The following is a 25,641-nucleotide window of genomic DNA, read 5'->3' on the forward strand; positions in this document are numbered from 1 at the left end:
TTTAGAGGTCACATGTTTATTTGATCTCCATTTTAAAAATGCCCTGCTAAGAATAGATGAGAAGACTTTCTTTCCTTGTGTCTCGTGCAAATAGGTTTGTAATACTAATCTTTTGAAATCATATCCGGAGAAACTATGTTCTAATCCTTGTTTTCCTCAATGTATGAGTGAGTTTTCATTAGCGATTCATGGGCGTTAAAGTTCCGGTCGAACTTAGAAGATCGCCAACAGAACAGTGTGATATAAGAAGCATTTTATATCATGCGCCACAAGATATATATAAAAAACGAATTATTGGATCGATGGTCAGCCCTGACGGTTGCGTCTAGCCGAATATATCTTCTTTAATTCAGTGACTTTAAGCTGCTTGCTAAACAGCGTTTGCGAGTAAATCTCCAAGTCGCTCAGTCAGGGTTCACGTGAGGAGTCCTTACGCTTTCTTTAATGCAGGTTTATCATGAATTTAGCCTTTTCTTAACCTCGTTGTAAATCCAGGAAAACTTTTCTTCTCGGTAATCTGAAATCGTACGGTAGAGACGAACGATTTGGCATGTTACGGAATATTAATTTGCTCTTTCAGTTAACATATGCTTCACAGGAACAGGCCTTGTAATGGTTATAGAGTGAGATAAAGATGAGGACTCCGACCATCCAAGATATCGAAAATAATAAGTAGAGAAAACTTATTTTCATAATGTGACTATCGTTTCTATAACTTCTCTGTTTTTTGTTTATGACAACACTAATACAATAAGTTCGCTTGTGTCCCCCAACCTTTAAGGAGTCACAATGAGTGCACGTGACAAAGTGCTCGTATATATTGTCAACGTTTGCAGTATCTGTAATAATTCAGTACGCTATAATGGAAGGACGATTTGGTTTCTGGTTGCACGATCTCGCCACATGCACTGATCCTCAACTTCTCGGATAATATCTTTAAAGGTGTAGAGGATAACGTAGTTCCGAAACCTCTTCACCATGTCGTCAGTAATCGTTCCTGTCTGAAAAAATAAAGGTATCTCAATTATTTTAATTATCTGTTGAATATGTGTATCTTGAATCTGGAAACACATTAGTGGAAAAATATATCTTGATAATCGTAAGACTGCATTATACTGAAGTACAACAAGTTGAGGTACAGAAGCAGATTATTATTAGCTTTAGTCTTTTCAAAATTGAACAAAAAGCAGGTTTTACATGGTAAAAAATTTGAAAATTTTTTCTATTTAATGAAAACACGCAACGCACCACAAATTTTGTCATGTATTTCCGAGATATCTTGTCCAGGTATGACTCAGGGTCTGATGTGGGTGTGCTTGGTACTGGATATGAATTCCTCCTAAGCTGAAATTTGAGTATATTATAAAGACACATCATAGAGTACATTGTAAGAGACATATTACTAGGTGTTTTACAAAGTATAGTTACTATAAAGACATTGTCAAAAACACGATTAACGATCTTCTAGCTAAAAAGCATTGCCGGCCACTGCAAAGAGTCTTACCATCACCACTCCCAGTACTTTTTGTATTTACTCTTTACCTAAAATGCACAAACCTAACAACCCAGGTCGACCCATCGTCTCCGTCTTCAGTTGTCCTACCGAACTTATTTTCAGCTATTTAGACAAAATTATGGCACCTATTGTCAAAACTTTAAAGACAGCCAACACGGACTTGAAATTTTTCGCGAACTTAATTTTCTTAGCCAAACAAACTTATTTTCACTATTAATAATATACATGGAAAAATTACTCAGTTTTGATTGGTTATAACAAATGAAGTTTTCAGGTAATTCAGTGCAGAAGAGAGTTAATTCAGTGCAGAAGAGGGTTAATTCAGTGCAAAGAAAGAAACAAATCAGATATTCTGATTGGTCAATAATCAAAGAAACTCGCAGATAGCCAATCAAATGTGAGCCTTGGATGTCGCAACAAAATTTGAAAATTTGAAAATTTGCGAGCGAAACAATGGCTGGCGTTTTAAATAGGTTTTCTTTCGCCACCGCAGCTGAAAAACAGCTTAGACAACGAAAACATTGTAAAAAGCACTGCTTTTTGGTTGTCCGTTTGGAAAAAACGGTGTTTAGAGAAGGGAATTGCCGAGGATATCGAAAATTACGAGCCGACCCAGCTTAACACTTTTCTCAAGCGATCCAACGCCGAAATTTAAAACAAACATGGTTAAACCTCGGAAACGACGATTCCATTTCATCGAAAGTGATTCGGACACAGACTGAACAATTCCTTGAACTGTTTAGCCGGACTTGAACTTTTTTGCACCTTAAAGATGTGAAGATATCATTGCGTATTATTGTTTTGATCGTACGCAGTTGTTTTGACCGAACGCACGGTTTGAATAAATTATTTTTTGCACTTGATGCGCGCTTTGCTTATGTTTAATTATGATAGACCATCTCGTATTTTTCCATGTATATTATTAACACGTAATCACATGATTTTTCTCGTGCAATTTGGAATAAACAAGCACTTGTTATTTTTTTCAAAGACCACAAATTGCACGAGCCCTACGGGCTCGTGCAATCTTGTTAGTCTTTGAAAAAATTTACTCGTGCTTATTTATTCCAAATTGCACTCGAAATCATGTGATTACCTATACGAATATCACATCTCTTAATACAGTCATTCCCAATGACGAAGGTCTCCGGGCCCTCAAACATTTTTCCGATCAACGCATTGTTAAGGGACCCATAGCTCTGAAACAGTACTCCGCCTAGCCGAACTAGTACTAACACTTAATTGCTTTTCATTCGGTATCAACTGCTGCAAACAAACTAGCGGCGTAGCCATGGGTACTAAAATGGAACCCAGCTACGCCAATCTTTTCGCAGGCTTTATCGAACACCCATTTTTTAGTCAAAACAACGGCCCAAAACCTGAACTCTACGGTCGCGCCACCTCCTCTACCAGAGAGGAGCTCACTCAATTTATAACCGCCGTCAATTCTTTTCATCCGGCTCTGAAATATACCTGGGGAATTTCTGACACTTCTTTGGCTTTTCTAGACATCAAAATTTCAATTTAAGGCGACGGTCTGTGCACTAGGTGTTTACTATAAACCTACAGAGTCACATAGTTACTTGTTGTATTCATCTTCGCATTCATCACAAGTCAAGAATTCCATACCATTTTTACATTTTTTCAGACTTCGTCGTTCATGTAGTGACAACTCTAATTTTTCAGAAAAATCAGAGGCAATGTGCCAGTTTTTTCGATAAACGTGGCTATCCAGTTCTTGTCGTTCAAGCGGGCCACCACCGTGCTCAACAATGATCGACAGTCAGCAGTCACTACAAACGGCTGAGAAGGGAAATACTGATCGCCTTCCATTCACTCTCACATTTCACCCTCACAACCACGCTGTTAAATACATCATTTTAAAAAACTTTGAAATATTTCCTCCTCCAACCTCCACCAGTTTAATTCAAACGTGACAAAAACATAGGCAACTTTTTGAACAAAAGTTCATTTCAAACCAATAACCAACCTGGAACTTTCCAATGCGCTTGCTCAGTATGCAAAACTTGTCCTTTCATTCATAACGTAGAGAAAATGTTGGGACCCAAGTGATCTATTAAGATCACTCACCACTTCACGTGCGCCTCCGCCAGTGTCATCTACTGCATAACTTGCACTTATTGCAAAAAGGTCACACATTGGTGGCCGATTCCGAGAACACCTTCGCGACGTAGAATGAAATGACAAGGATTCTTCCTAATCAGTCGTTAGAAACTTTAATCTCCCTAATCATGAATTTTTTTCGGAAACGTGAGCGAAACACTGACATCAACTAACAAGAATTAAATAAATCTATCCTATGTAAAATGACTAAATAAGTAAGTAATTAATTAGGAAAGGAGTAAAACGTACTGAGACTGAATTGACAGACAACTAGAAATAGAAGGTTTGACAAAATTATGCCTCAAATTCATTCTTAACTTCACCATGAATTTGTCACGAAAAGGAACGGAACTTTAATTTGCGCATTTAGTTTGCTTGATTTTAAAGTTTTGATCACTGCTATGCATGTTAATAGAAATACTTTTTTCGCATTCTCACCATACGACGCAATGCATTCACTGTGGCTCTCAGGTGCATGCGCACGTCCATGAGCAGACCTTTCAACCTCTTGTTCTGCGGTGTCTGTGCTACTTCATACGAGTACACCATGTTCACTGGATTTATGAAGTCTTTCATTTTGGCATAAGCGATGGTTAGGTTGTCTTTTCTTTGCTTTGAATAGAGAAATGAAACAAGCAAATAGTTATTTTGTAGTACCATAACCCTTAAAAGAAATTCTGCGAGGTTTAATATCTGCAAATTTTGTGGAAAAAAAAATCTCGTGAAATAAAGCGCTGCAAAGGTAACTACCTTTCGTCAAATTAAAAAAAAAGTGGGCAAAGAATAATAGTAGGCTTCTGAGATTTTTTCTGGGCCAGCACCTATGGAAAGTAATCTAATTCCATCTAAGAGTTTATTTGGATGAAATATTCCTTAATGACGGAATGCGCTGTTTTTCAACAATTTAAAAAAAATTAAATCATCAGTGTTTTCTTCCTTATCAAATTTTTAGTGCTTGAAAAAAATGTACATCAATATCTCAGGACATGAACAACAGAATAAATTTTTTCCCGAAAGCTCAATGAGTTGTCACTATTCGCAAATCAAAACCTACGCAAATTTTTCGTTCTACATAATAGCATTCTTGAATCTTTCTTTTCTGATTAGTGGAGACGTGACTTTAGGGAACAGCGGCCTGTTACTAGTACAGAAATTTGGACAAAGGTCGGAGTTTTTCGTTTGATTGGAAATGTGTGGGTTTTTTTTGGAAAACCACTAAAATGTTAGGACAAAATGACACATAGATTCAAGAGACGGAAACCACGAGGCACAAAACCATATGTATGTGTCTGGTTGAAACTTTGTACTCCGAATTTATCAAATGAAAAAATGATGAGATACACTGTTATTCATATTGAGGACAGATATCAAAAGGTAACGGATACTCTCTTCAGTTTGTTTTTTTTTTGCAGTGTTTTTACCCCTGGTAACAAATAAAATACTAGACTAACTAAACAATACTAGGTCGTACCTTGCCTATATCGCAAACTTGCGTGTTGACAACTCCAAGTGCAAGAGTGGTCTCGCTTAAATCATAGTTTGAAGCTATGAAACTGTAGGCGTTGAGCATCTGTGGGAGAGAGATGTTAGTATTGACGATTGTTTTCTCGAGTTAGGCACTAGAGAACGAAGTAAATAATTACAGCCGCATTCTCAAAAAAAACGCGACCATAATCAGCTAAATCAAATTCAATCATTTTACCTCTTTGGTAGCGTTTCTGCGAGAGGGTTCTAAGTGAATTCTCATGAAGATTTCCGCATCTGTAACGACTATCGCGAAACTAGTCGAGTTTAGCACTATTGATATAAACATGGCCGCGAACAGGAATTTACACTTGAATGCCATTTCTATAATGTTTGGATAATAAGTAGAAAAAGACAATTATGAAATAATCTTAGGAATTCGAGCTTGTTTAAGTCAAACTATGAAATAAAATAATAAGTTGCCTATCTTAGAAGAGGGCGTTTTACAGGCCCACTCTTTAAATAGGAACCTTTTGCAGTCGAGACTACGGATAAAACCACCGATTAAATCCTGAAAAGTTGTTATCCTCGAATTTGTTTATTTAAAGAATAATGTTTCCTCGCTGTTTAATTGAGAGAACATTTCACTTGCTCTCTTTTTTTAAAGAGCCCTTTTGGAACGTTTTTAACTCGACAGTGAGGTAAAGATTAAAGAAAAGGGTTCGTTCAAACTTGCATACCGGTGATTTTGTGATTTTTCCCCAAATATCAGCCTATGTTTTATTGCCCTCTTCTTTACAATTTTTCTTTAAGATGAATTATGTAAAACTTGGCTACAAATGATCCTGCAATGGATCCTCGGAAACTAGCTTATGTTTTATTGTCCTCTTCCTTTAAATTCTTCTTCAAGGTGAATTATGTAAAATTTGGCTTAAGGCTTCCTATGGGTTCTATCAGGAGCTTAAAAATGCTTATTTTATATGTCTACACAAATGTAGAAGTCTCTCTTTACTCACCTTACACTTCTCTCTTCGTAGATAATTCAGACTGGCACGCTGAAAGAAGTCACAGGCACGTCCTTTATTTCTTGTGTTCTTGACAGTTGCCTGCTATATCTAAATAGATTACCTGAATTTTTATTTTTAATCCGTTTGATTTGGTTAATCATTGATTGAGAGCAGATTGGTTTTGGATTTAAATTACATAGATTCTTTTCAAAGGTGAATTATGTAAAACTCGGCTTAAGGCTTCTAATGATTTCCAGCAGAAGCTTAAACGTGCATGGTATATCTGTCTATAAAAAACGTCGAAGTCTCTCTCTTAACTCACCTTACAGTTCATTCTTTGTAAACGATTTAGACTGGCACACGCTGAAAGAAGTCACAGTACAGGCACATTGTGTTCTTGGCAGTCACCGGCTTTGTCTAAATAGATTACCTGAATTTTTCATTTTAATCCGTTTGATTTGGATAATCATTGATTGAAAGCAGAATGGTTTTTGGAGAAAAACTAAAAAACTTGAGATCATATCATCTCTCCGTTAAGATTTTGTTATCAGGTATATTCTGGATGATTCATTTCGTTCGTTTCCTCTGTAAATGAAATCAATTTGAATTCATAAACTTTTATCTTTTGCACTTTGTTACCGTACCTTTTATAGCAGTCGAACGATTCATCCGTGTTGAATCAAACTGACTTTTTACATAAACGTTCTGGTATGCAGGAATTTTGAACCTTTCGAAACCAATACAACTTCACAAATAAAGGCGATTATTTCTCTCCAAAAATGAGAATGGGTTCAAATTCCATGTAGATTGTTAAATGATTATTTGCGGTGGGTAAAATATGGGGTAATTATCAGTTTACAAGAATCAAGAAGACTGGATAGCCCCTTAAAACTTGCAGGCTTCCCAAAATCGTTTCATTTTAGTCGATCACACTCGTGTTTTTACGAGATGGATTAGTCGATCTCGTTTACTGCTTTCTGTTCTTCGACGGTGTTGCTTTCATTATCAAAGTTCACGGTTAAAAGGAAACAAATTTCCGTTCGTAACTGCAATCATCCAAAAGAATAGCGTGACAAAAAATATCTTACCTATTTTCTATCATCATAGAGCTTAGTAGAGAAGAACAAAAACCGAAGGAATAATGTTGATTGCAATACATCCCTTTTAATAGATGGATAACCACATCAAAATAAAAGCGCTTGCGGGGCCCTGACGGGTTGAATTATGATACGAAATAATTACCATGTGACTTCTGTGTTGACGTAATTTTATTTTCATGTCGTGTGAGGGACAAAACCAACCGTTATTGCCGGAAATGGGTCATTAGTTTGTGGATTTAGGCCTTTGATTACTCAACGGTGATCTCTGAGTACTTTGTCACTGATGTGGTTTAAATTAAAACATCCGTTATTTGGGGTAACGAGGGGGATAGGAGCGGTGATTTAAAGAAATAGACAAGGTCCTGTTTGGTGACTTTTCGTTACACGAACGATAAGTTTGTATTGTAGACGAGAGTAGAATTCAGTGTATTCATTTCAATCTTAAATCTAAAACCATCATCAATGAACAATAGACTTTACATTTCGCGGATGGATAAGTTCTTCCTCCTGCTTTTAGCTATATTAAAAAACTAAGTCACGACAGCGAGATACCCTGGGATAAAAAAAGATCACGACAAACAAAGCGAATGAGATGATGAAAAAAAGAAAAGGAAAAAACTAGAGAGAACCGTGTCATTTAGTGTTCATGCATGGTACATGTGCTCGCAATGTGACATTCCCCACTACACAGCCTTCTTTAAACTGTTTTAACTTCGCAAGTGTATCTTAGCCTTTGCGTAAAAAATATGTTGTTTTGATGTATTAAACTGATAGTGCTTAGAGGGCAAACCATTGCACAGAATGACCGGACCTGTTAAATATTCACACTTCATTAGCAACGCATTAGCATAACAGCAACGCGATGGAACGCGAAATTTGAAAGCCGGCAATCCACATTTTAAAGGAAATGGCGGCAGAAAAGGGCGAACACCTAACTTTAATTTTAATGGGTCTCAGTTGGAAAAGTCAATACTTGTAGGCTGCAAAGTAAAGAGAAAGTACATTTAATTAATCGAGACGCTCAGGAGAAGGACACGGCTTGTAAAACTATTGGAAATTTGTGTTGAAATGTGAATGATTTTGTAGCCATTTTATATTTTAGAAAATCTTACGCACTTTTGACCCATAAACCTCCAGGTCCTCCAGTGAGGGCTCAGTATCTGTCAGTCCTTGTGCTTTCGATAATGCGGGTTTATCAAAATAAAATTATACAATTAACTGAATTCTACATTCATTTTGATCGGTTCTTAATTATGATTTTGTAGCACAGACGCTCAGATAACGATAACGCCACCATTAACAGAATTTTACTTTTTTTTAAATTTACCTTATAGAATAAGTAGATTCTATATTGCCGGACTTCTGTTCAGTGACAGATCACAGAAGAAGTCTGTTTGCTACTTTTTTTCTTATCTCATATCGCCGTGTTCTGTTATCTACATAGAGTCTATTTTTTCATTTCAGTAGATTCTATATTGCCGGACTTCTGTTCAGTGACAGATCACAGAAGAAGTCTGTTTGCTACTTTTTTTCTTATCTCATATCGCCGTGTTCTGTTATCTACATAGAGTCTATTTTTTCATTTCAGTTCTCTGTGGTTATGTTGTAGAGCATAAAGAACAGGAATCCGAAGGTTTTGGGTTCAATTCCTTATCAGGACTCAGAGCTTTTGTTTTTTTTCTTTGCTCACCTACTGTGTCTTCTAAATTTTGTCAACTGTTCCTTCCGTAGCAGTCGAATGATCCATCCTGGTTGCATCAAGTTGAATAGTTATGTATTTATGTCAGTTATGTCTGGTAGGCAATAATTTGACTTTGCGAAAACTACGCAATTTCACCGAATTATGTTAATAAACGAGAAAGGCAGGACAAAACATTCCATACATATTATCAAAAAGATTTGCTTTCTGTGAATGAAATAAGTTCTACCCATCGGTTTCCGAAATCCCGAAAGCTGTAAAGCCCTCTAATCTAATTGGTCACGACTGTTTTTCTAAACATGTCGACATCAATGAAGATTTTAGATATATGAAAATTCATATATTTGCACTGCGGTGGAAAGATGAAATTAGAAGATCCTCGCAGCTAAGAACACTACTGAAACTAGTAGTTGTAAGTAGGACCTGAAAAAAATTTCAGGCCCGTACGGGATTTGAACCCATGACCTCTGCGATACCGGTGCAGCGCTCTACCAATTGAGCTAACAAGCCAACTGGTAGACATCATTTACTGCTTCCGCCTCTTCAACGGTAATGTTCCTATTATCAAGGTTCCTGGGAAGAAAGGAAAAAACGTTGCCTTGATAGCGGAAATCAGGCAAAATAAAGGGGTGGCAATAAATATCTGATGTATCTCATATAACCATAGAGCACAGAAGAAAACAAAAAGATCTATTTTTGTCTTCACCGGTAAACGAGTAAGTATCCGGTTTTGGTAAAGCGCCTTTTAGTGTTCTATGAACGTTAAGGTTCTGTTCTCACTTAGACGATCCACGAAAGAAGAGTGTGGCAATAAACACTTTGTGAAAAACATACATCATATTTATCAAAGACAATCGTTTCAAAATTGATGGTCATTTTCGGATTTATCCTATTGTGTTTACTAAAATTGACTTTATGTGCTTTTAGTTTAATCTTTAAGTCGTTCTGTCAAGGTTTAGGATTATGATAACAAATTTGTAGTCCTTGCGCTTTCCTTGTTGCGTGTTAATCACTCGTTGATCCTTTTGAAATATTGTTTCAAATCTAAGAAAACCTTTTCTAGGTTATGAGGGACGCTACTTACATGTAGTCGTGTTTCCTATTTCCCATCTTTGAAATGGCTTTTCACCTTACTAAGGCACCACACCAATGATTTATTTGTTTCGATGAAAATAGGCTCATAAATCGATAAAAAGACAAGTATGAATGGACAAACTAATGATGAACGAGAAATTGAATCCCGTATCGACTCAAGGTGATGTCTATTTGATTTGATTGAGAAGAGTAACATCTATTTCAGGAAGTAGATCATCGTGTTTCTTAAGTTTGTGTGTGTGTTGACCATTTAAAGATAATCGACTTGAACACCATGAACAGTGGAGTGGCTTACTATTTATATCTGTTGGTCCTCCTCGTTATCTATAGGATAGAGGCATGGAGATGAAGAGCAATTCCCAGTGAAACTACATTGTATGATGACTAAATTTCAAAGGAGGTTAGCCTCTATTTTGTGTCTGTGTCTCAAATCTGAATGTATATTACTTTTTGCTTTTTTTCTGTTAGTTGTGAGAGAAGGTAAGGCCCTCGTGAATTTTTTAACTTAAACCATCCATGGGAATTGTAATGTATCAATTTTTTGTTAGGAAATAGACCACACTTTGAATTTTTATTTTTCAAAGCTTTATTGTTAATTAAACAACATCTCGTATACATGTACACTTTCTATTGTAAAAGTAAATCCTCAACAGATCAACATATATACTGATTATCATCAGTGACAGGAAGAATGATAGTCTCAATATGGACCTTTAAAAATGTTTCTATCTATTTTTACAGAGCATACAGTTGATTCATAGCTAAGGTACTTTTTAAATGATTCCTTAGACTAAAAGTTTGTTTGACTTTCTAAGAATTTTTATTTATGAATTCTTATGATTGAATTGAAACCTTTAAAAAGGTTGAATCCCTTAAGTGTTACCCTGAAGATATAATATCTCGTAGAATCTTTAATAATGTTATAAGTATTTCTTCTTTTAAATACGAAAATCATTCAGAAATCTCTGAGCCTTCCAATGTGTCTTAAGTAGATATTGCTCTGCCAGCGCGCATTTTGTTCGGTGATATAAATAGCTTTAGATGCAAGTCAACACGTCAATGAGAACATATTTCAATGTGTACAGAATGACATAGTTTCTGTAAGTCTTCACCACACTGTCAGTTAAGTTTAAACTCTAAAAAAGAGGAAAAAATAATATTGTTAATTGAAAGTTCGTGTACATGTATTCACTTTATCCTTGTAAAGTTTCTGCTGTCTAAGGAAGTGTAAATATATTTTCTAAATGCTAAAATTGATGTTCAGCAGCTTTTGAAATTAACATGATGGATATAAAAGGCACGTACGAAATATAACACCTGCAGCCTGTCTCGATAGTCCAGGCACTGACAACATTTAGTATCTCTCTTCAATAGTTTCAACGTTCACTATTAAGGTCAAATCTCAGATTTTGTCCCCGCTTTACAGTTGTAGGAAACTATGGATGTTTTTTTTACTTACCACACGTTTCATATTGACCAACGCTTGTAGGTATGTTGTAGTATAATGATCTAGGCTGGCCTCTGAGATGTGTTGAACAGTGGGTATTGATGAACCAGTTTTCTTTATCTGTGAATTGTCATATGATAAACATGCATAGGTTTTTCAGATTCAAGGAGGAAACCAAAAACATCATTACTTAAAATTTGCGTTAGTTAGCAGTTTTAAAGGCAAATCAGCAGTATTGAGAGTCAGGTTCTTGGTCTACTTGTGGCTTTTGTCTGCCTCAGCAAGTTAGTATTTTAATTTTCGTTTTCTCTTTAAAACCGTATTCCGCTGTTCTCTTACAATAAGTGAAGTAAAATCTAAACGAGATTAAAATGTAAGTCCCTTCATAAGGGAATAGTTAGTTTTGAAGGTAACTTACCTCACGCCTCAATCTCCACACTGTATTATTTAGGTGAAAACTGGTGTCTTTGAGCACTCTTGCCAACACTTTGTGCTGAGATCCTTTAGCTTCTTCACAGGAGTATGCCAGGTAAAGTGGACGGATGAAGTTGTAAAGTTGGATAAAGGCAATGGAGAGATTGTCTTTCTTTTGCTGAAGAGAGTTAAAATTGTGCAAATTGTTTTTATCTTAATAGTGTCATTTACTTACAGAAAGGAAAGTACCGTCAAGCATTTTCTCAGACAATAGCGATCTTTGTAATGAGTTATAGTCCAACTTTTACTCAGAATTAAGAACTTGTTTCCAGGCTTGAAGTAATTATTGGAAAACTGAATCAGGAATTTTGCGTAAAATGAATCAATATACTGTGATGAAAAACCGTTTATCGCTAACTTAAAGTGGATAAAAGGTCTAATACTTACCAGATTTGAGGAACATACAGATGCGTCAGCCACTCCAAGAGCTAAGGGCGTCTCCTTTAGATCCCGGTTAGAAGCTATGAATTGGTAGACCTTCAACATCTGTAGATAATATAGCGATAGAGCAAGTTTGCAAGCATTGTTTCGCAGTCAGCATAACAGCGAAGTAGAATCAATAGAAATCAAGTTTTGATATCCAACCTCTTTCGTGGCATTGGCCCTTTTTGGCATAAGTGAAAGTCCGATGACGATTTCAGTATCACTTGGTCGATAACTCAACGGGGCTGTCCAAGCCACTGAGCTGATTGCAGTTACAATGAATAGGGCAGCCAACAAGGACTTGTAGAATTCCATTTCTAGTTAACAAAAAAATATTAGAAAAGTCAGCGTAGTGTCTTGCAATATGTAAAATGATTGAATTAACACGGCACTCGTAATCTTTTACCGACATTTTTCCCAGTGGTTCACAGTGTTATTTCAAGCAAAGTTGGGTAAGATCAGCTAATTAGCTGAATGGCAAATGAAAAAAAAAATAACACTTTTCGAAGGTGATCCTTTTTTTGACCCAATGTTTTGAATGTACATTCTGTTAACATAAAACACATATTTTCTCGTGGTAAATGGAAGAAGGAGCGTTGTTTTCTCTGGCTGTGTCTTGGGTAAATTGGAGGTAAAGAGCGTTTTGACTGCCTTTTATAAGAGACGTAAAGGAAGCTGTTTCATTATTTTACATCATCTTTTTGTTGAGCTTTTTTTGTTAGGTATATTCCGGATGACTCATTTTTTCAAATTTCGTCGTTGGCTTGCTGTGTCTTTTGAACTTTGTCAACTATTCCTTCCGTGGTAGTCAAATGATTCAGCCTTGTTGTATGAAGTTGATCAGTTTTGTATTCTATGTTTAATATGCAATAATTTTGAATTCGCGAGACCGATGCAATTTAACAGATTCATCTTGAATCTACGAGAAAGGCAAATTCCATAAAACTCCATAAAGATTGTTGAAAATTTGCGTTCTGTGGGTTAAAAAAGTTCTACCTATGGGTTTCAAAAAATCCCGAAAACTGCAAAGCCCCTTTAATCGAATCGGTCATGAGACCGGTGTTTCTCTATGCAAGTCGACCTAGTCTACGGTTTCCGCCTCTTCAACGGTAATGTTCCTATAATCAAGGTTCCTGGTAAGAAAGGAAGAAACACCGCGTTCGTAACTGCGATCAAGCAAAAGAAAAGTGTGACAACAAATATCTTACGTATCTTATATCATCATAGTGCTTAGAAGAGACGAGGTACAATGAGAGTTGCAATAATGTTATATTAATGCATCATTAGCGATGTATGATCTGTTTAGTGTTTAGTTAAACTGAATTTTTTTTATTAAAAGCGCCCGCTGAGCCCTGCTGGTTGAATGAGCGTGTGCAATATTTACAACGTGACTACTGTGTTGACGTGATTCTATTTTCATATCAAACCAGCGGGGTCGTTAGTTTATGGGTTTACGCCCTTGATTGGTTATAGGCAATCTATTTGTACTTTGTCACTATTCTCATCAATACATCGAGCAAAGGCCAAGGGCTGCTCAATAGTCTAAATTGAAGGAATGAGCAATATGTCCTAATTTGCTGACTTGACGCCGCGTGAACATATAATTTCAGGGTTTAGGAAGGTGGATTTATCATTTGAATGAATTCCTCGTTGTCTACTAGAAATGTTAGATTCTCGGCAAAAACAAAGAATTGACTTTACATTTTGCGAACGATGAGTTGCACTTTCTTTATAGAATTAAAAAAATAGGTGATGATAGTAAGAGAACTCTGTACGGGTTATATAATCATGACGTAACGACGATCATTTACTGTACCATGAACTGAACCACTCGCTCCATTCTATAGATACCTTGTTATTACTTCCGCAAATGTCTCCCAACCCATGCGTGAGCAGCGTGGCGTTTTAGTGCGTTTCATCACATTTAGAGGCCACATGTTTATTTGATCTCCATTTTAAAAATGGCCTGCTAAGAATAGCTGAGAAGACTTTCTTTCTTGTGTTTCGTGCAAGTAGGTTTGTAACAATAATCTCTTGAAATTATATCTGGAGAAACTATGTTCTAATCCTTGTTTTCCTCAATGTATGAGTGAGTTTTCATTAGCGATTCGTGGGTGTTAAAGTTCTGGTTGAACTTAGAAGATCGCCAACATAACAGTGTTATATAAGAAGCATTTTATATCGTGCGCCATAAGATATATAAAAAACGAATTATTGGATCATATTTCCCTGTGTCTCGTGCAAGTAGGTTTGTAACACTAATCTCTTGAAATCATATCTGGATAAACTATGTTCCTTGTTTTCCTCAATGTATGTGTGAGTTTTCAAAAGCGATTCATGGGGAGAAAGTTCCAGTCGAACTTAGAAGATCGCCAACAGAACAGTGTGGTAGAAGAAGCATTTTATATCATGCGCCATAATATATATATATATATATATATATATATATATATATATATATATATATATACGAATTATTGGATCGATGGTCAGCCTTGACGGTTGCGTCTAGCCGAATATATCTCCTTTAATTCAGTGACTTTAAGCTGCTTGCTAAACAGCGTTTGCGAGTAAATCTCCAGGTCGCTCAGTCAAGGTTCAGGTTTGCAGTCCTTACGCTTTCTTTAATGCAGGTTTTTCATGAATTTAGCCTTTTCTTAACCCCTTTGTAAATCCAGGAAAACTTTTCTTCTCGGTGATCTAAAATCGTACGGTAGAGACGAACGATTTGGCATATTACAGAATATTAATTTTTCTCTTTGACTTAACATATGCTTTACAGCAACAGGCCTTGTATTGGTTATAGTCTGAGATAAAGATGAGGACTCCAACCATCCAAGATGTAGAAAATAATAAGTAGAGAAAACTTATTTTCATAATGTGACTATCGTTTCTATAATTTCTCTGTTTTTTGTTTATGACAACACTAATACAATAAGTTCGCTTGTGTCCCCCAACTTTTAAGGAGTCACAATGAGTGCACGTGACGAATTGCTCGTACATATTGTCAACGTTTGCAGTATCTGTAATAATTCAGTACGCTATAATGGAAGGACGATTTGGTTTCTGGTTGCACGATCTCGCCACATGCACTGATCCACAACTTCTCGGATAATATCTTTAAAGGTGTAGAGGATAACGTAGTTCCGAAACCTCTTCACCATGTCGTCAGTAATCGTTCCTGTCTGAAAAATAAAAGTATCTCAATTATTTTAATTATCTGTTAAATACAAGTATCTTGAATCTGGAAACACATTAGTGGACAAATACATTTTGATAATCGTAAGACTGTATTTTACTAAAGAACAACAAGTTAAGGTACAGAAGCAGATTATTATTAGCTTTAGTCCTTTCAAAATTGAACAAAAAGCGGGGCTTACATGTTAAAAAAATTTGAAAATTTTTTCCATTTAATGAAAACGCGCAACGTACCACAAATTTTGTCATGTACTTCCGAGATATCTTGTCCAGGTATGACTCAGGATCCGATGTGGGTGTGCATGGTACTGGATATGAATTCCTCCTTAGCTGAAATTTGACGACAAAGTATATTATAAAGACACATTATACAGTATATTATAAGAGACATATTATTAAGTGTATTACGAAGTATAATTATTATAAAGACATTGTCAAAAACAAGATTAACGATCTTCTAGCTAAAAAGAATTGCCGGCCACTGCAAAGAGTCTCACCATCACCCCTCCCAGAACTTCGTGTATTTACTCTTTACCTAAAATACACAACCCTAACCACCCAGGTCGACCCATCGTCTCCGTCTTCAGTTGTTCCACCGAACTTATTTCCAGCTATTTAGAAAAATTATGGCACCTATTGTCAAAACTTTAAGGACAGCCAACACGCACTTGAAATTTTTCGCGAACTTAGTTTTCTTGGCCGAAACAAACTTCTTTTCGCTATGGATATCACATCTCTTTATACAGTCATTCCCAACGACGAAGGTCTCCGGGCCCCCAAACATTTTTTCGATCAACACATTGTTAAGGGACCCATAGCTCTGAAACACTACTCCGTCTAGCCGAACTAGTACTAACACTCAATTGCTTTTCACAGCTACGCCAATCTTTTCGTAGGTTTTATCGAACACCCATTTTTTAGTCAAAACAACGGCCCAAAACCTGAACTCTACGGTCGCTACATTAACGACTGCATCGGCGCCACCTCCTCTACCAGAGAGGAGCTCACTCAATTTATAACCGCCGTCAATTCTTTTCACCCGGCTCTGAAATATACCTCGGGAATTTCCAACACTTCTTTGGCTTTTCTAGACATCAAAATTTCAATTGAAGGCAACGGTCTGTGCACTAGGTGTTTACTACAGAATCACATAGTTACTTGTTGTATTCATCTTCGCATCCATCACATGTCAAGAATTCCATACCTTTTTCACAGTTTCTCAGACTTCATCGTTCATGTAGTGACGACTCTGATTTTTCAGAGGCAATGTGCCAGTTTTTCGATAAACGTGGCTACGCAATTCCTGTCGTTCAAGCGGGCCACCACCGTGCCCAACAATGATCGACAGTCAGCAGTCACTACAAACGGCTGAGAAGGGAAATACCTATCGCCTTCCATTCACTCTCACATTTCACCCTCACAACCACGCAGTTAAATACATCATTTTCAAAAACTTTGAAGTACTTCAAAACAATTCAGAGACTGGTACTATCTTTCTGCAACCTCCACCAGTTTAATTCAAACGTGACAAAAACACAGGCAACTTTTTGGACAAAAGTTCATTTCAAACCAATAACCAACCTGGAACTTTCCAATGCGCTTGCTCAGTGTGCAAAACTTGTCCTTTCATTCATAACGTAGAGAAAATGTTTGGACCCAAGTGATCTATTAAGATCACTCACCACTTCACGTGTGCCTCCGCCAGTGTCATCTACTGCGTAACTTTCACTGATTGCAAAAAGGTCACACATTGGTGACCGATTCCGAGAACACCTTCGCGACGTAGAATGAAATGACAAGGATTCATTGTAATCAGTCGTTAGAAACTTTAATCTCCCTAATAATGAATTTTTTTCGGAAACGTGAGCGAAACACTGTCATCAACTACAGACAACTAGAAATAGAAGGTCTGACAAAATTATACCTCAAATTCATTCTTAACTTCACCATGAATTTGTCACGAAAAGGAACGGAACTTTAATTTGCGCATTTAGTTTGCTTGATTTTAAAGTTTTGATCACTGCTATGCATGTTAATAGAAATACTTTTTTCGCATTCTCACCATACGACGCAATGCATTCACTGTGGCTCTCAGGTGCATGCGCACGTCCATGAGCAGACCTTTTAACCTCTTGTTCTGCGGTGTCTGTGCTACTTCATACGAGTACACCATGTTCACTGGATTTATGAAGTCTTTCATTTTGGCATAAGCGATGGTTAGGTTGTCTTTTCTTTGCTTTGAATAGAGAAATGAAACAAGCAAATAGTTATTTTGTAGTACCATAACCCTTAAAAGAAATTCTGCGAGGTTTAATATCTGCAAATTTTGCGGAAAAAAAATCTCGTGAAATAAAGTGCTGCAAAGGTAACTACCTTTCGTCAAATTAAAAAAAAAGTGGGCAAAGAATAATAGTAGGCTTCTGAGATTTTTTCCGGGCCAGCACCTATGGAAAGTAATCTAATTCCATCTAAGAGTTTATTTGGATGAAATATTCCTAAATGACGGAATGCGCTGTTTTTCAACAATTTAAAAAAAATTAAATCATCAGTGTTTTCTTCCTTGTCAAATTTTTAGTGCTTGAAAAAAATGTACATCAATATCTCAGGACATGAACAACAGAATAAATTTTTTCCCGAAAGCTCAATGAGTTGTCACTATTCGCAAATCAAAACCTACGCAAATTTTTCGTTCTACATAATAGCATTCTTGAATCTTTCTTTTCTGATTAGTGGAGACGTGACTTTAGGGAACAGCGGCCTGTTACTAGTACAGAAATTTGGACAAAGGTCGGAGTTTTTCGTTTGATTGAAAATGTGTGGGTTTTTTTTGGAAAACCACTAAAATGTTAGGACAAAATGACACATAGATTCAAGAGACGGAAACCACGAGGCATAAAACCATATGTATGTGTCTGGTGAAACTTTGTACTCCGAATTTATCAAATGAAAAAATGATGAGATACACTGTTATTGATATTGAGGACAGATATCAAAAGGTAACGGATACTCTCTTCAGTTTGTTTTTTTTTTTTTGCAGTGTTTTTACCCCTGGTAACAAATACAATACTAGACTAACTAAACAATACTAGGTCGTACCTTGCCTATATCGCAAACTTGCGTGTTGACAACTCCAAGTGCAAGAGTGGTCTCGCTTAAATCATAGTTTGAAGCTATGAAACTGTAGACGTTGAGCATCTGTGGGAGAGAGATGTTAGTATTGACGATTGTTTTCTCGAGTTAGGCACTAGACAACGAAGTAAATAATTACAGCCGCATTCTAAAAAAAAACGCGACCATAATCAGCTAAATCAAATTCAATCATTTTACCTCTTTGGTAGCGTTTCTGCGAGAGGGTTCTAAGTGAATTCTCATGAAGATTTCCGCATCTGTAACGACTATCGCGAAACTAGTCGAGTTTAGCACTATTGATATAAACATGGCCGCGAAGAGGAATTTACATTTGAATGCCATTTCTATAATGTTTGGATAATAAGTAGAAAAAGACAATTATGAAATAATCTGAGGAGTTCGAGCTTGTTTAAGTCAAACTATGGAATAAAATAATAAGTTGCCTATCTTAGAAGAGGGCGTTTTACAGGCCCACTCTTTAAATAGGAACCTTTTGCAGTCGAGACTACGGATAAAACCACCGATTAAATCCTGAAAAGTTGTTATCCTCGAATTTGTTTATTTAAAGAATAATGTTTCCTCGCTGTTTAATTGAGAGGACATTTCACTTGCTCTCTTTTTTTAAAGAGCCCTTTTGAAACGTTTTTAACTCGACAGTGAGGTAAAGATTAAAGAAAAGGGTTCGTTCAAACTTGCATACCGGTGATTTTGTGATTTTTCCCCAAATATCAGCCTATGTTTTATTGCCCTCTTCCTTAAAATTTTTCTTTAAGATAAATTATGTAAAACTGGGCTACAAATGATCCTGCAATGGATCCTCGGAAACTAGCTTATGTTTTATTGTCCTCTTCCTTTAAATTCTTCTTCAAAGTGAATTATGTAAAATTTGGCCTAAGGCTTCCTATGAGTTCTATCAGGAGCTTAAAAATGCTTATTATATCTGTCTACACAAATGTAGAAGTCTCTCTTTACTCACCTTACACTTCTCTCTTCGTAGATAATTCAGACTGGCACGCTGAAAGAAGTCACAAGCATATCCTTTATTTCTTGTGTTCTTGGCAGTTGCCTGCTATATCTTAATAGATTACCTGAATTTTTATTTTTAATCCGTTTGATTTGGTTAATCATTGATTGAGAGCAGATTGGTTTTGGATTTAAATTACATAGATTCTTTTCCAAGGTGAATTATGTAAAACTCGGCTTAAGGCTTCTAATGATTTCCAGCAGAAACTTAAACGTGCATGGTATATCTGTCTATAAAAAACGTCGAAGTCTCTCTCTTAACTCACCTTACAGTTCATTCTTCGTAAACGATTTAGACTGGCACACGCTGAAAGAAGTCACAGTACAGGCACATCCCTTATTTCTTGTGTTCTTGGCGGTCACCGGCTTTGTCTAAATAGATTACCTGAATTTTTCATTTTAATCCGTTTGATTTGGATAATCATTGATTGAAAGCAGAATGGTTTTTGGAGAAAAACTAAAAAACTTGAGATCATATCATCTCTCCGTTAAGATTTTGTTATCAGGTATATTCTGGATGATTCATTTCGTTCGTTTCCTCTGTAAATGAAATCAATTTGAATTCATAAACTTTTATCTTTTGCACTTTGTTACCGTACCTTTTATAGCAGTCGAACGATTCATCCGTGTTGAATCAAACTGACTTTTTACATAAACGTTCTGGTATGCAGGAATTTTGAACCTTTCGAAACCAATACAACTTCACAAATAAAGGCGATTATTTCTCTCCAAAAATGAGAATGGGTTCAAATTCCATGTAGATTGTTAAACGATTATTTGCGGTGGATAAAATATGGGGTAATTATCAGTTTACAAGAATCAAGAAGACTGGATAGCCCCTTAAAACTTGCAGGCTTCCCAAAATCGTTTCATTTTAGTCGATCACACTCGTGTTTTTACGAGATGGATTAGTCGATCTCGTTTACTGCTTTCTGTTCTTCGACGGTGTTGCTTCCATTATCAAAGTTCACGGTTAAAAGGAAACAAATTTCCGTTCGTAACTGCAATCATCCAAAAGAATAGCGTGACAAAAAATATCTTACCTATCTTCTATCATCATAGAGCTTAGTAGAGAAGAACAAAAACCGAAGGAATAATGTTGATTGCAATACATCCCTTTTAATAGATGGATAACCACATCAAAATAAAAGCGCTTGCGGGGCCCTGACGGGTTGAATTATGATACGAAATAGTTACCATGTGACTTCTGTGTTGACGTAATTTTATTTTCATGTCGTGTGAGGGACAAAACCAACCGTTATTGCCGGAAATGGGTCTTTAGTTGATGGATTTAGGCCTTTGATAAGTCAACGGTGATCTCTGAGTACTTTGTCACTGATGTGGTTTAAATTAAAACATCCGTTATTTGGGGTAACGAGGGGGATAGGAGCGGTGATTTAAAGAAATGGACAAGGTCCTGTTTGGTGACTTTTCGTTACACGAACGATAAGTTTGTATTGTAGACGAGAGTAGAATTCAGCGTATTCATTTCAATCTTAAATCTAAAACCATCATCAATGAACAATAGACTTTACATTTCGCGGATGGATAAGTTCTTCCTCCTGCTTTTAGCTATACTAAAAAACTAGGTCACGACAGCGAGATACCTTGGGATAAAAAAGATCACGACAAACAAAGCGAATGAGATGATGAAGAAAAGAAAAAGAAAAAACTAGAGAGAACCGTGTCATTTAGTGTTCATGCATGGTACATGTGCTCGCAATGTGACATTCCCCGCTACACAGCCTTCTTTAAACTGTTTTAACTTCCGCAAGTGTATCTTAGCCTTTGCGTAAATAATATGTTGTTTTGATGTATTAAACTGATAGCGCTTAAAAAAAAGACAAGTATGAATGGGTAAATTAATGATGAACGAGAAGTTAAATCTCATATCGACTCAAGGTGATGTCTATTTGACTTGATTGAAAAAAGTAACATCTATTACAGGAAATAGATCATCGCGTTTCTTAAGTTTGTGTATGTGTTGACCATTTAAAGATAATCGACTTGAACACCATGAACAGTGGAGTGGCTTACTATTTATCTGTCGGTCCTCCTCGTTATCTATAGGATAGAGACATGGAGATGAACAGCAATTCCCAGTGAAATTACATTGTATGATGACTAAATTTCAAAGGAGGTCAGCTTCTATTTTGTGTCTGTGTCTCAAATCTAAATGTATGTTACTTTTTGCTTTTTTTCTGTTAGTTGTGAGAGAAGGTAGGCCCTCGTGAATTTTTAAACTTAAAACATCTATGGGAATTGTAATGTATCAATTTTTTGTTAGGAAATAGACCACACTTTGAATTTCTTTTTTTCAAAGCTTTATTGTTAATTAAATAACATCTCGTATACATGTACACTTTCTATTGTAAAAGTAAATCCTCAACAGATCAACATATGTACTGATTATCATCAGTGACAGGAAGAATGATAGTCTCAATATGGAGCTTTTAAAATGTTTCTTACAATTTTTATTTATGAATTCTTATGATTGAATTGAAACCTTTAAAAAGGTTGAATCTCTTAAGTCTTACCCTGAAGATATAATATCTCGAAGAATCTTAAATAATGTTATAAGTATTTCTTCTTTTAAATACGAAAATCATTCAGAAATCTCTGAGCCTTCTAGTGTGTCTTAAGTAGATATTGCTCTGCCAGCGCGCATTTTGTTCGGTGATATAAATAGCTTTAGATGCAAGTCAACACGTCAATGAGAACATCTTTCAATGTGTGCAGAATGACATAGTTTCTGTAAGTCTTCACCACACTGTCAGTTAAGGTTAAACTCTAAAAAAGAGGAAAAAAGAATATTGTTAATTGATAGTTCGTGTACATGTATTCACTTTATCCTTTTAAGGTTTCTGCTGTCTAAGGAAGTGTAAATATATTTTCTAAATGATAAAATTGACGTTCAGCAGCTTTTGAAATTAACATGATGGATATAAAAGGCACGTACGAAAAATAACACCTGCAGCCTGTCTCGATAGTCCAAGCACTGACAACATTTAGTATCTCTCTTCAATAGTTTCAACGTTCACTATTAAGGTCAAATCTCAGATTTTGTCCCCGCTTTACAGTTGTAGGAAACTATGGATGTTTTTTTTACTTACCACACGTTTCATATTGACCAACGCTTGTAGGTATGTTGTAGTATAATGATCCAGGCTGGCATCTGAGATGTGTTGAACAGTGGGTATTGATGAACCAGTTTTCTTTATCTGTGAATTGTCATATGATAAACATGCATAGGTTTTTCAGATTCAAGGAGGAAACCAAACACATCATTACTTAAAATTTGCGTTAGTTAGCAGTTTTAAAGGCAAATCAGCAGTATTGAGATTCAGGTTCTTGGTCTACTTATGGCTTTTGTCTGCCTCAGCAAGTTAGTATTTTAATTTTCGTTTTCGCTTTAAAACCGTATTCCGCTGTTCCCTTACAATAAGTGAAGTAAAATCTAAACGAGATTAAAATGTAAGTCCCTTAAAGGGAATAGTTAGTTTTGAAGGTAACTTACCTCACGCCTCAATCTCCACACTGTATTATTTAGGTGAAAACTGGTGTCTTTGAGCACTCTTGCCAACACTTTGTGCTGAGATCCTTTAGCTTCTTCACAGGAGTATGCCAGGTAAAGTGGACGGATGAAGTTGTAAAGTTGGATAAAGGCAATGGAGAGATTGTCTTTCTTTTGCTGAAGAGAGTTAAAATTGAGCAAATTGTTTTTATCTTAATAGTGTCATTGACTTACAGAAAGGAAAGTTCTGTCAAGCATTTTCTCAGACAATAGCGATCTCTGTAATGAGTTATAGTCCAACTTTTACTCAGTATTAAGAACTTGTTTCCAGGCTTGAAGTAATTATTGGAAAACTGAATCAGGCATTTTGCGTAAAATGAATCAATATACTGTGATGAAAAACCGTTTATCGCTAACTTAAAGTGGATAAAAGGTCTAATACTTACCAGATTTGAGGAACATACAGATGCGTCAGCCACTCCAAGAGCTAAGGGCGTCTCCTTTAGATCCCGGTTAGAAGCTATGAATTGGTAGACCCTCAACATCTGTAGATAAAATAGCGATAGTTAACTATGAGCAAGTTTGCAAGCATTGTTTCGCAATCAGCATAACAGCGAAGTAGAATCAATAGAAATCAAGTTTTGATATCCAACCTCTTTCGTGGCATTGGCCCTTTTTGGCATAAGTGAAAGTCCGATGACGATTTCAGTATCACTTGGTCGATAACTCAACGGGGCTGTCCAAGCCACTGAGCTGATTGCAGTTACAATGAATAGGGCAGCGAACAAGGACTTGTAGAATTCCATCTCTAGTTAACAAAAAATTATTAGAAAAGTCAGCGTAGTGTCCTGCAATATGTAAAATGATTCAATTAACGGCGCTCGTAATTTTCCCAGTGGTTCACGGTGGAATTTTTTTCTAGAGTTATTTCAAGCAAAGTTGGGTAAGATCAGATCAGTTAGCTGAATGGCAAAAAAAAAAGAAGAAGCAGGAGCTTAGAAATTCCATCACTTAATAACAACAATCGACTTACCCTTTTCTTTTAAAGTATCTCTGGCAGATAAACGTCTCTAATTCGAAATCTTGCGTTGTTTTCTCTGGCTGTGTCTTGAGTAAATTGGAGGTAAAGAGCGTTTTGACTGCCTTTTATAAGAAACGTAAAGGAAGCTGTTTCATTATTTTACATCATCTTTTCGTTAAGCTTTTTTTGTTAGGTATATTCCGGATGAGTCATTTTTTCAAATTTCGTCGTTCGCTTGCTGTGTCTTTTGAACTTTGTCAACTATTCCTTTCGTGGTAGTCAAATGATTCACCCTTGTTGTATGAAGTTGATCAGTTTTGTATTTTATGTCTGATATGCAATAATTTTGAATTCGTGAGACCAATGCAATTTTACAGATTCATGTTGAATTTAAGAGAAAGGCAAATTCCATAAAACTCCATAAAGATTGCTAAAAATTTGCGTTCTGTGGGTTAAACAAGTTCTACCTATCGGTTTAAAAAAATCCCGAAAACTGCAAAGCCCCTTTAATCGAATCGGTCATGAGACCGGTGTTTCTCTATGCAAGTCGACCTAAAGTCTACGATTTCCGCCTCTTCAACGGTAATGTTCCTATAATCAAGGTTCCTGGTAAGAAAGGAAGAAACATCACGTTCGTAACTGCGATCAAGCAAAAGAAAAGTGTGACAATAAATATCTTGCGTATTGTATATCATCATAGTGCTTAGAAGAGACGAGGTACAATGAGAGTTGCAATAATGTTATATTAATGCAACATTAGCGATGTATGATCTGTTTGGTGTTTAGCTAGACGCATCTCGGAATTTTTTTTTTATTAGAAGCGCCCGCTGAGCCCTGCTGGTTGAATGAGCGTGTGAAATATTTACAACGTGACTTCTGACCAGACTGACTTCTCAAACCAGCGGGGTCGTTAGTTTATGGGTTTACGCCCTTGATTGGTTATAGGCAATCTATTTGTACTTTGTCACTATTCTCATCAATACATCAAGCAGAGGCCAAGGGCTGCTCAATAGTCTAAATTGAAGGAACGAACAATATGTCCTCATTTGCTGACTTGACGCCGCATGAACATATAATTTCACGGTTTAGGAAGGTGGATTTATCATTTGAATGAATTCCTCGTTGTCTACTAGAAATGTTAGATTCTCAAAAAACGAAGAATTGACTTTACATTTTGCGAACGATGAGTTGCACGTTCTTTATAGAATGAAAAAAAAAGGTGATAATAGTAAGAGAACTCTGTACGGGTTAAATAATCATGACGTAACGACGATCATTTACTGTACCATGAACTGAACCACTCGCTCTTTTCTACAGAATCCTTGTTATTACTTCCGCAAATGTCTCCCAACCCATGCGTGAGTAGCGTGGCGTTTTAGTGTGTTTCATCACATTTAGAGGTCACAT

The 25,641-nt window shown here is 36.3% G+C and overlaps 4 protein-coding genes and 1 pseudogene across 7 annotated transcripts; 1 reads left to right on the top strand and 4 right to left on the bottom strand.

The window, feature by feature from the left end:
* Window positions 1-7,312, bottom strand: LOC113667478 (uncharacterized). 3 transcript variants are annotated; one of them, XM_089196167.1, is made up of 8 exons: window positions 7,200-7,312; window positions 6,434-6,474; window positions 6,121-6,159; window positions 5,343-5,488; window positions 5,112-5,210; window positions 4,079-4,252; window positions 1,249-1,344; window positions 1-1,001 (listed from the first exon to the last, which is right to left on the bottom strand). In XM_089196167.1, exons 4-8 carry the CDS (start codon window positions 5,484-5,486, stop codon window positions 858-860), a joined length of 657 nt encoding a protein of 218 aa, XP_089052293.1. In that variant the 5' UTR covers window positions 5,487-5,488; window positions 6,121-6,159; window positions 6,434-6,474; window positions 7,200-7,312; the 3' UTR covers window positions 1-857. The 3 variants fall into 3 exon arrangements, with proteins under 3 accessions (XP_089052293.1, XP_089052291.1, XP_089052292.1); XM_089196165.1 differs by having other exon boundaries at window positions 6,121-6,219; window positions 7,200-7,297; XM_089196166.1 differs by lacking the exons at window positions 6,434-6,474; window positions 7,200-7,312 and having other exon boundaries at window positions 6,121-6,261.
* On the top strand, window positions 1,778-3,589 carry LOC149050204 (uncharacterized; annotated as a pseudogene).
* Window positions 7,313-10,723: 3,411 nt separating the features above from the next.
* On the bottom strand, window positions 10,724-12,664 carry LOC149050205 (uncharacterized). Its single transcript, XM_089197793.1, has 5 exons — window positions 12,512-12,664; window positions 12,314-12,412; window positions 11,871-12,044; window positions 11,465-11,572; window positions 10,724-11,141 (listed from the first exon to the last, which is right to left on the bottom strand). Exons 1-5 carry the CDS (start codon window positions 12,662-12,664, stop codon window positions 11,043-11,045), a joined length of 633 nt encoding a protein of 210 aa, XP_089053919.1. The 3' UTR covers window positions 10,724-11,042.
* A 2,552-nt stretch (window positions 12,665-15,216) lies between these two features.
* On the bottom strand, window positions 15,217-20,857 carry LOC149050206 (uncharacterized). 2 transcript variants are annotated; one of them, XM_089196168.1, is made up of 8 exons: window positions 20,743-20,857; window positions 19,966-20,006; window positions 19,653-19,691; window positions 18,875-19,020; window positions 18,644-18,742; window positions 17,610-17,783; window positions 15,782-15,877; window positions 15,217-15,534 (listed from the first exon to the last, which is right to left on the bottom strand). In XM_089196168.1, the coding sequence occupies exons 4-8, from the start codon at window positions 19,016-19,018 to the stop codon at window positions 15,391-15,393; spliced, it is 657 nt and encodes a 218-aa protein (XP_089052294.1). In that variant the 5' UTR covers window positions 19,019-19,020; window positions 19,653-19,691; window positions 19,966-20,006; window positions 20,743-20,857; the 3' UTR covers window positions 15,217-15,390. The 2 variants fall into 2 exon arrangements, with proteins under 2 accessions (XP_089052294.1, XP_089052295.1); XM_089196169.1 differs by lacking the exon at window positions 19,966-20,006 and having other exon boundaries at window positions 20,743-20,851.
* A 1,533-nt stretch (window positions 20,858-22,390) lies between these two features.
* LOC149050207 (uncharacterized) lies at window positions 22,391-24,019 on the bottom strand. Its single transcript, XM_089198027.1, has 5 exons — window positions 23,867-24,019; window positions 23,660-23,758; window positions 23,217-23,390; window positions 22,813-22,920; window positions 22,391-22,489 (listed from the first exon to the last, which is right to left on the bottom strand). Exons 1-5 carry the CDS (start codon window positions 24,017-24,019, stop codon window positions 22,391-22,393), a joined length of 633 nt encoding a protein of 210 aa, XP_089054153.1.
* Between the last annotated feature and the right edge of the window lie 1,622 nt (window positions 24,020-25,641).

This window comes from Pocillopora damicornis, chromosome 2 (assembly GCF_964200805.1).
Source record: "Pocillopora damicornis chromosome 2, jaPocDami1.2, whole genome shotgun sequence".
NCBI lineage: Eukaryota > Metazoa > Cnidaria > Anthozoa > Scleractinia > Pocilloporidae > Pocillopora > Pocillopora damicornis.

Coding starts and splice junctions, on each gene's coding strand:
- LOC113667478 (XM_089196167.1), bottom strand. CDS start 5,486: ATGGCATTCAAGTGTAAATTCCTGTTCGCGGCCATGTTTATATCAATA. Junction 4,253..5,111: donor AAGTTTGCGATATAGGCAAG/GTACGACCTAGT, acceptor CTCTATTCAAAG/CAAAGAAAAGACAACCTAAC. Junction 1,002..1,248: donor AATACATGACAAAATTTGTG/GTGCGTTGCGTG, acceptor TTATTTTTTCAG/ACAGGAACGATTACTGACGA.
- LOC149050205 (XM_089197793.1), bottom strand. CDS start 12,664: ATGGAATTCTACAAGTCCTTGTTGGCTGCCCTATTCATTGTAACTGCA. Junction 12,413..12,511: donor GGGCCAATGCCACGAAAGAG/GTTGGATATCAA, acceptor TATTATCTACAG/ATGTTGAAGGTCTACCAATT. Junction 11,573..11,870: donor TGTGGAGATTGAGGCGTGAG/GTAAGTTACCTT, acceptor GACAATTCACAG/ATAAAGAAAACTGGTTCATC.
- LOC149050206 (XM_089196168.1), bottom strand. CDS start 19,018: ATGGCATTCAAATGTAAATTCCTCTTCGCGGCCATGTTTATATCAATA. Junction 18,743..18,874: donor GCAGAAACGCTACCAAAGAG/GTAAAATGATTG, acceptor TCTCTCCCACAG/ATGCTCAACGTCTACAGTTT. Junction 15,535..15,781: donor AGTACATGACAAAATTTGTG/GTACGTTGCGCG, acceptor TTTATTTTTCAG/ACAGGAACGATTACTGACGA.
- LOC149050207 (XM_089198027.1), bottom strand. CDS start 24,019: ATGGAATTCTACAAGTCCTTGTTCGCTGCCCTATTCATTGTAACTGCA. Junction 23,391..23,659: donor CTGTATGTTCCTCAAATCTG/GTAAGTATTAGA, acceptor AACTCTCTTCAG/CAAAAGAAAGACAATCTCTC. Junction 22,921..23,216: donor TGTGGAGATTGAGGCGTGAG/GTAAGTTACCTT, acceptor GACAATTCACAG/ATAAAGAAAACTGGTTCATC.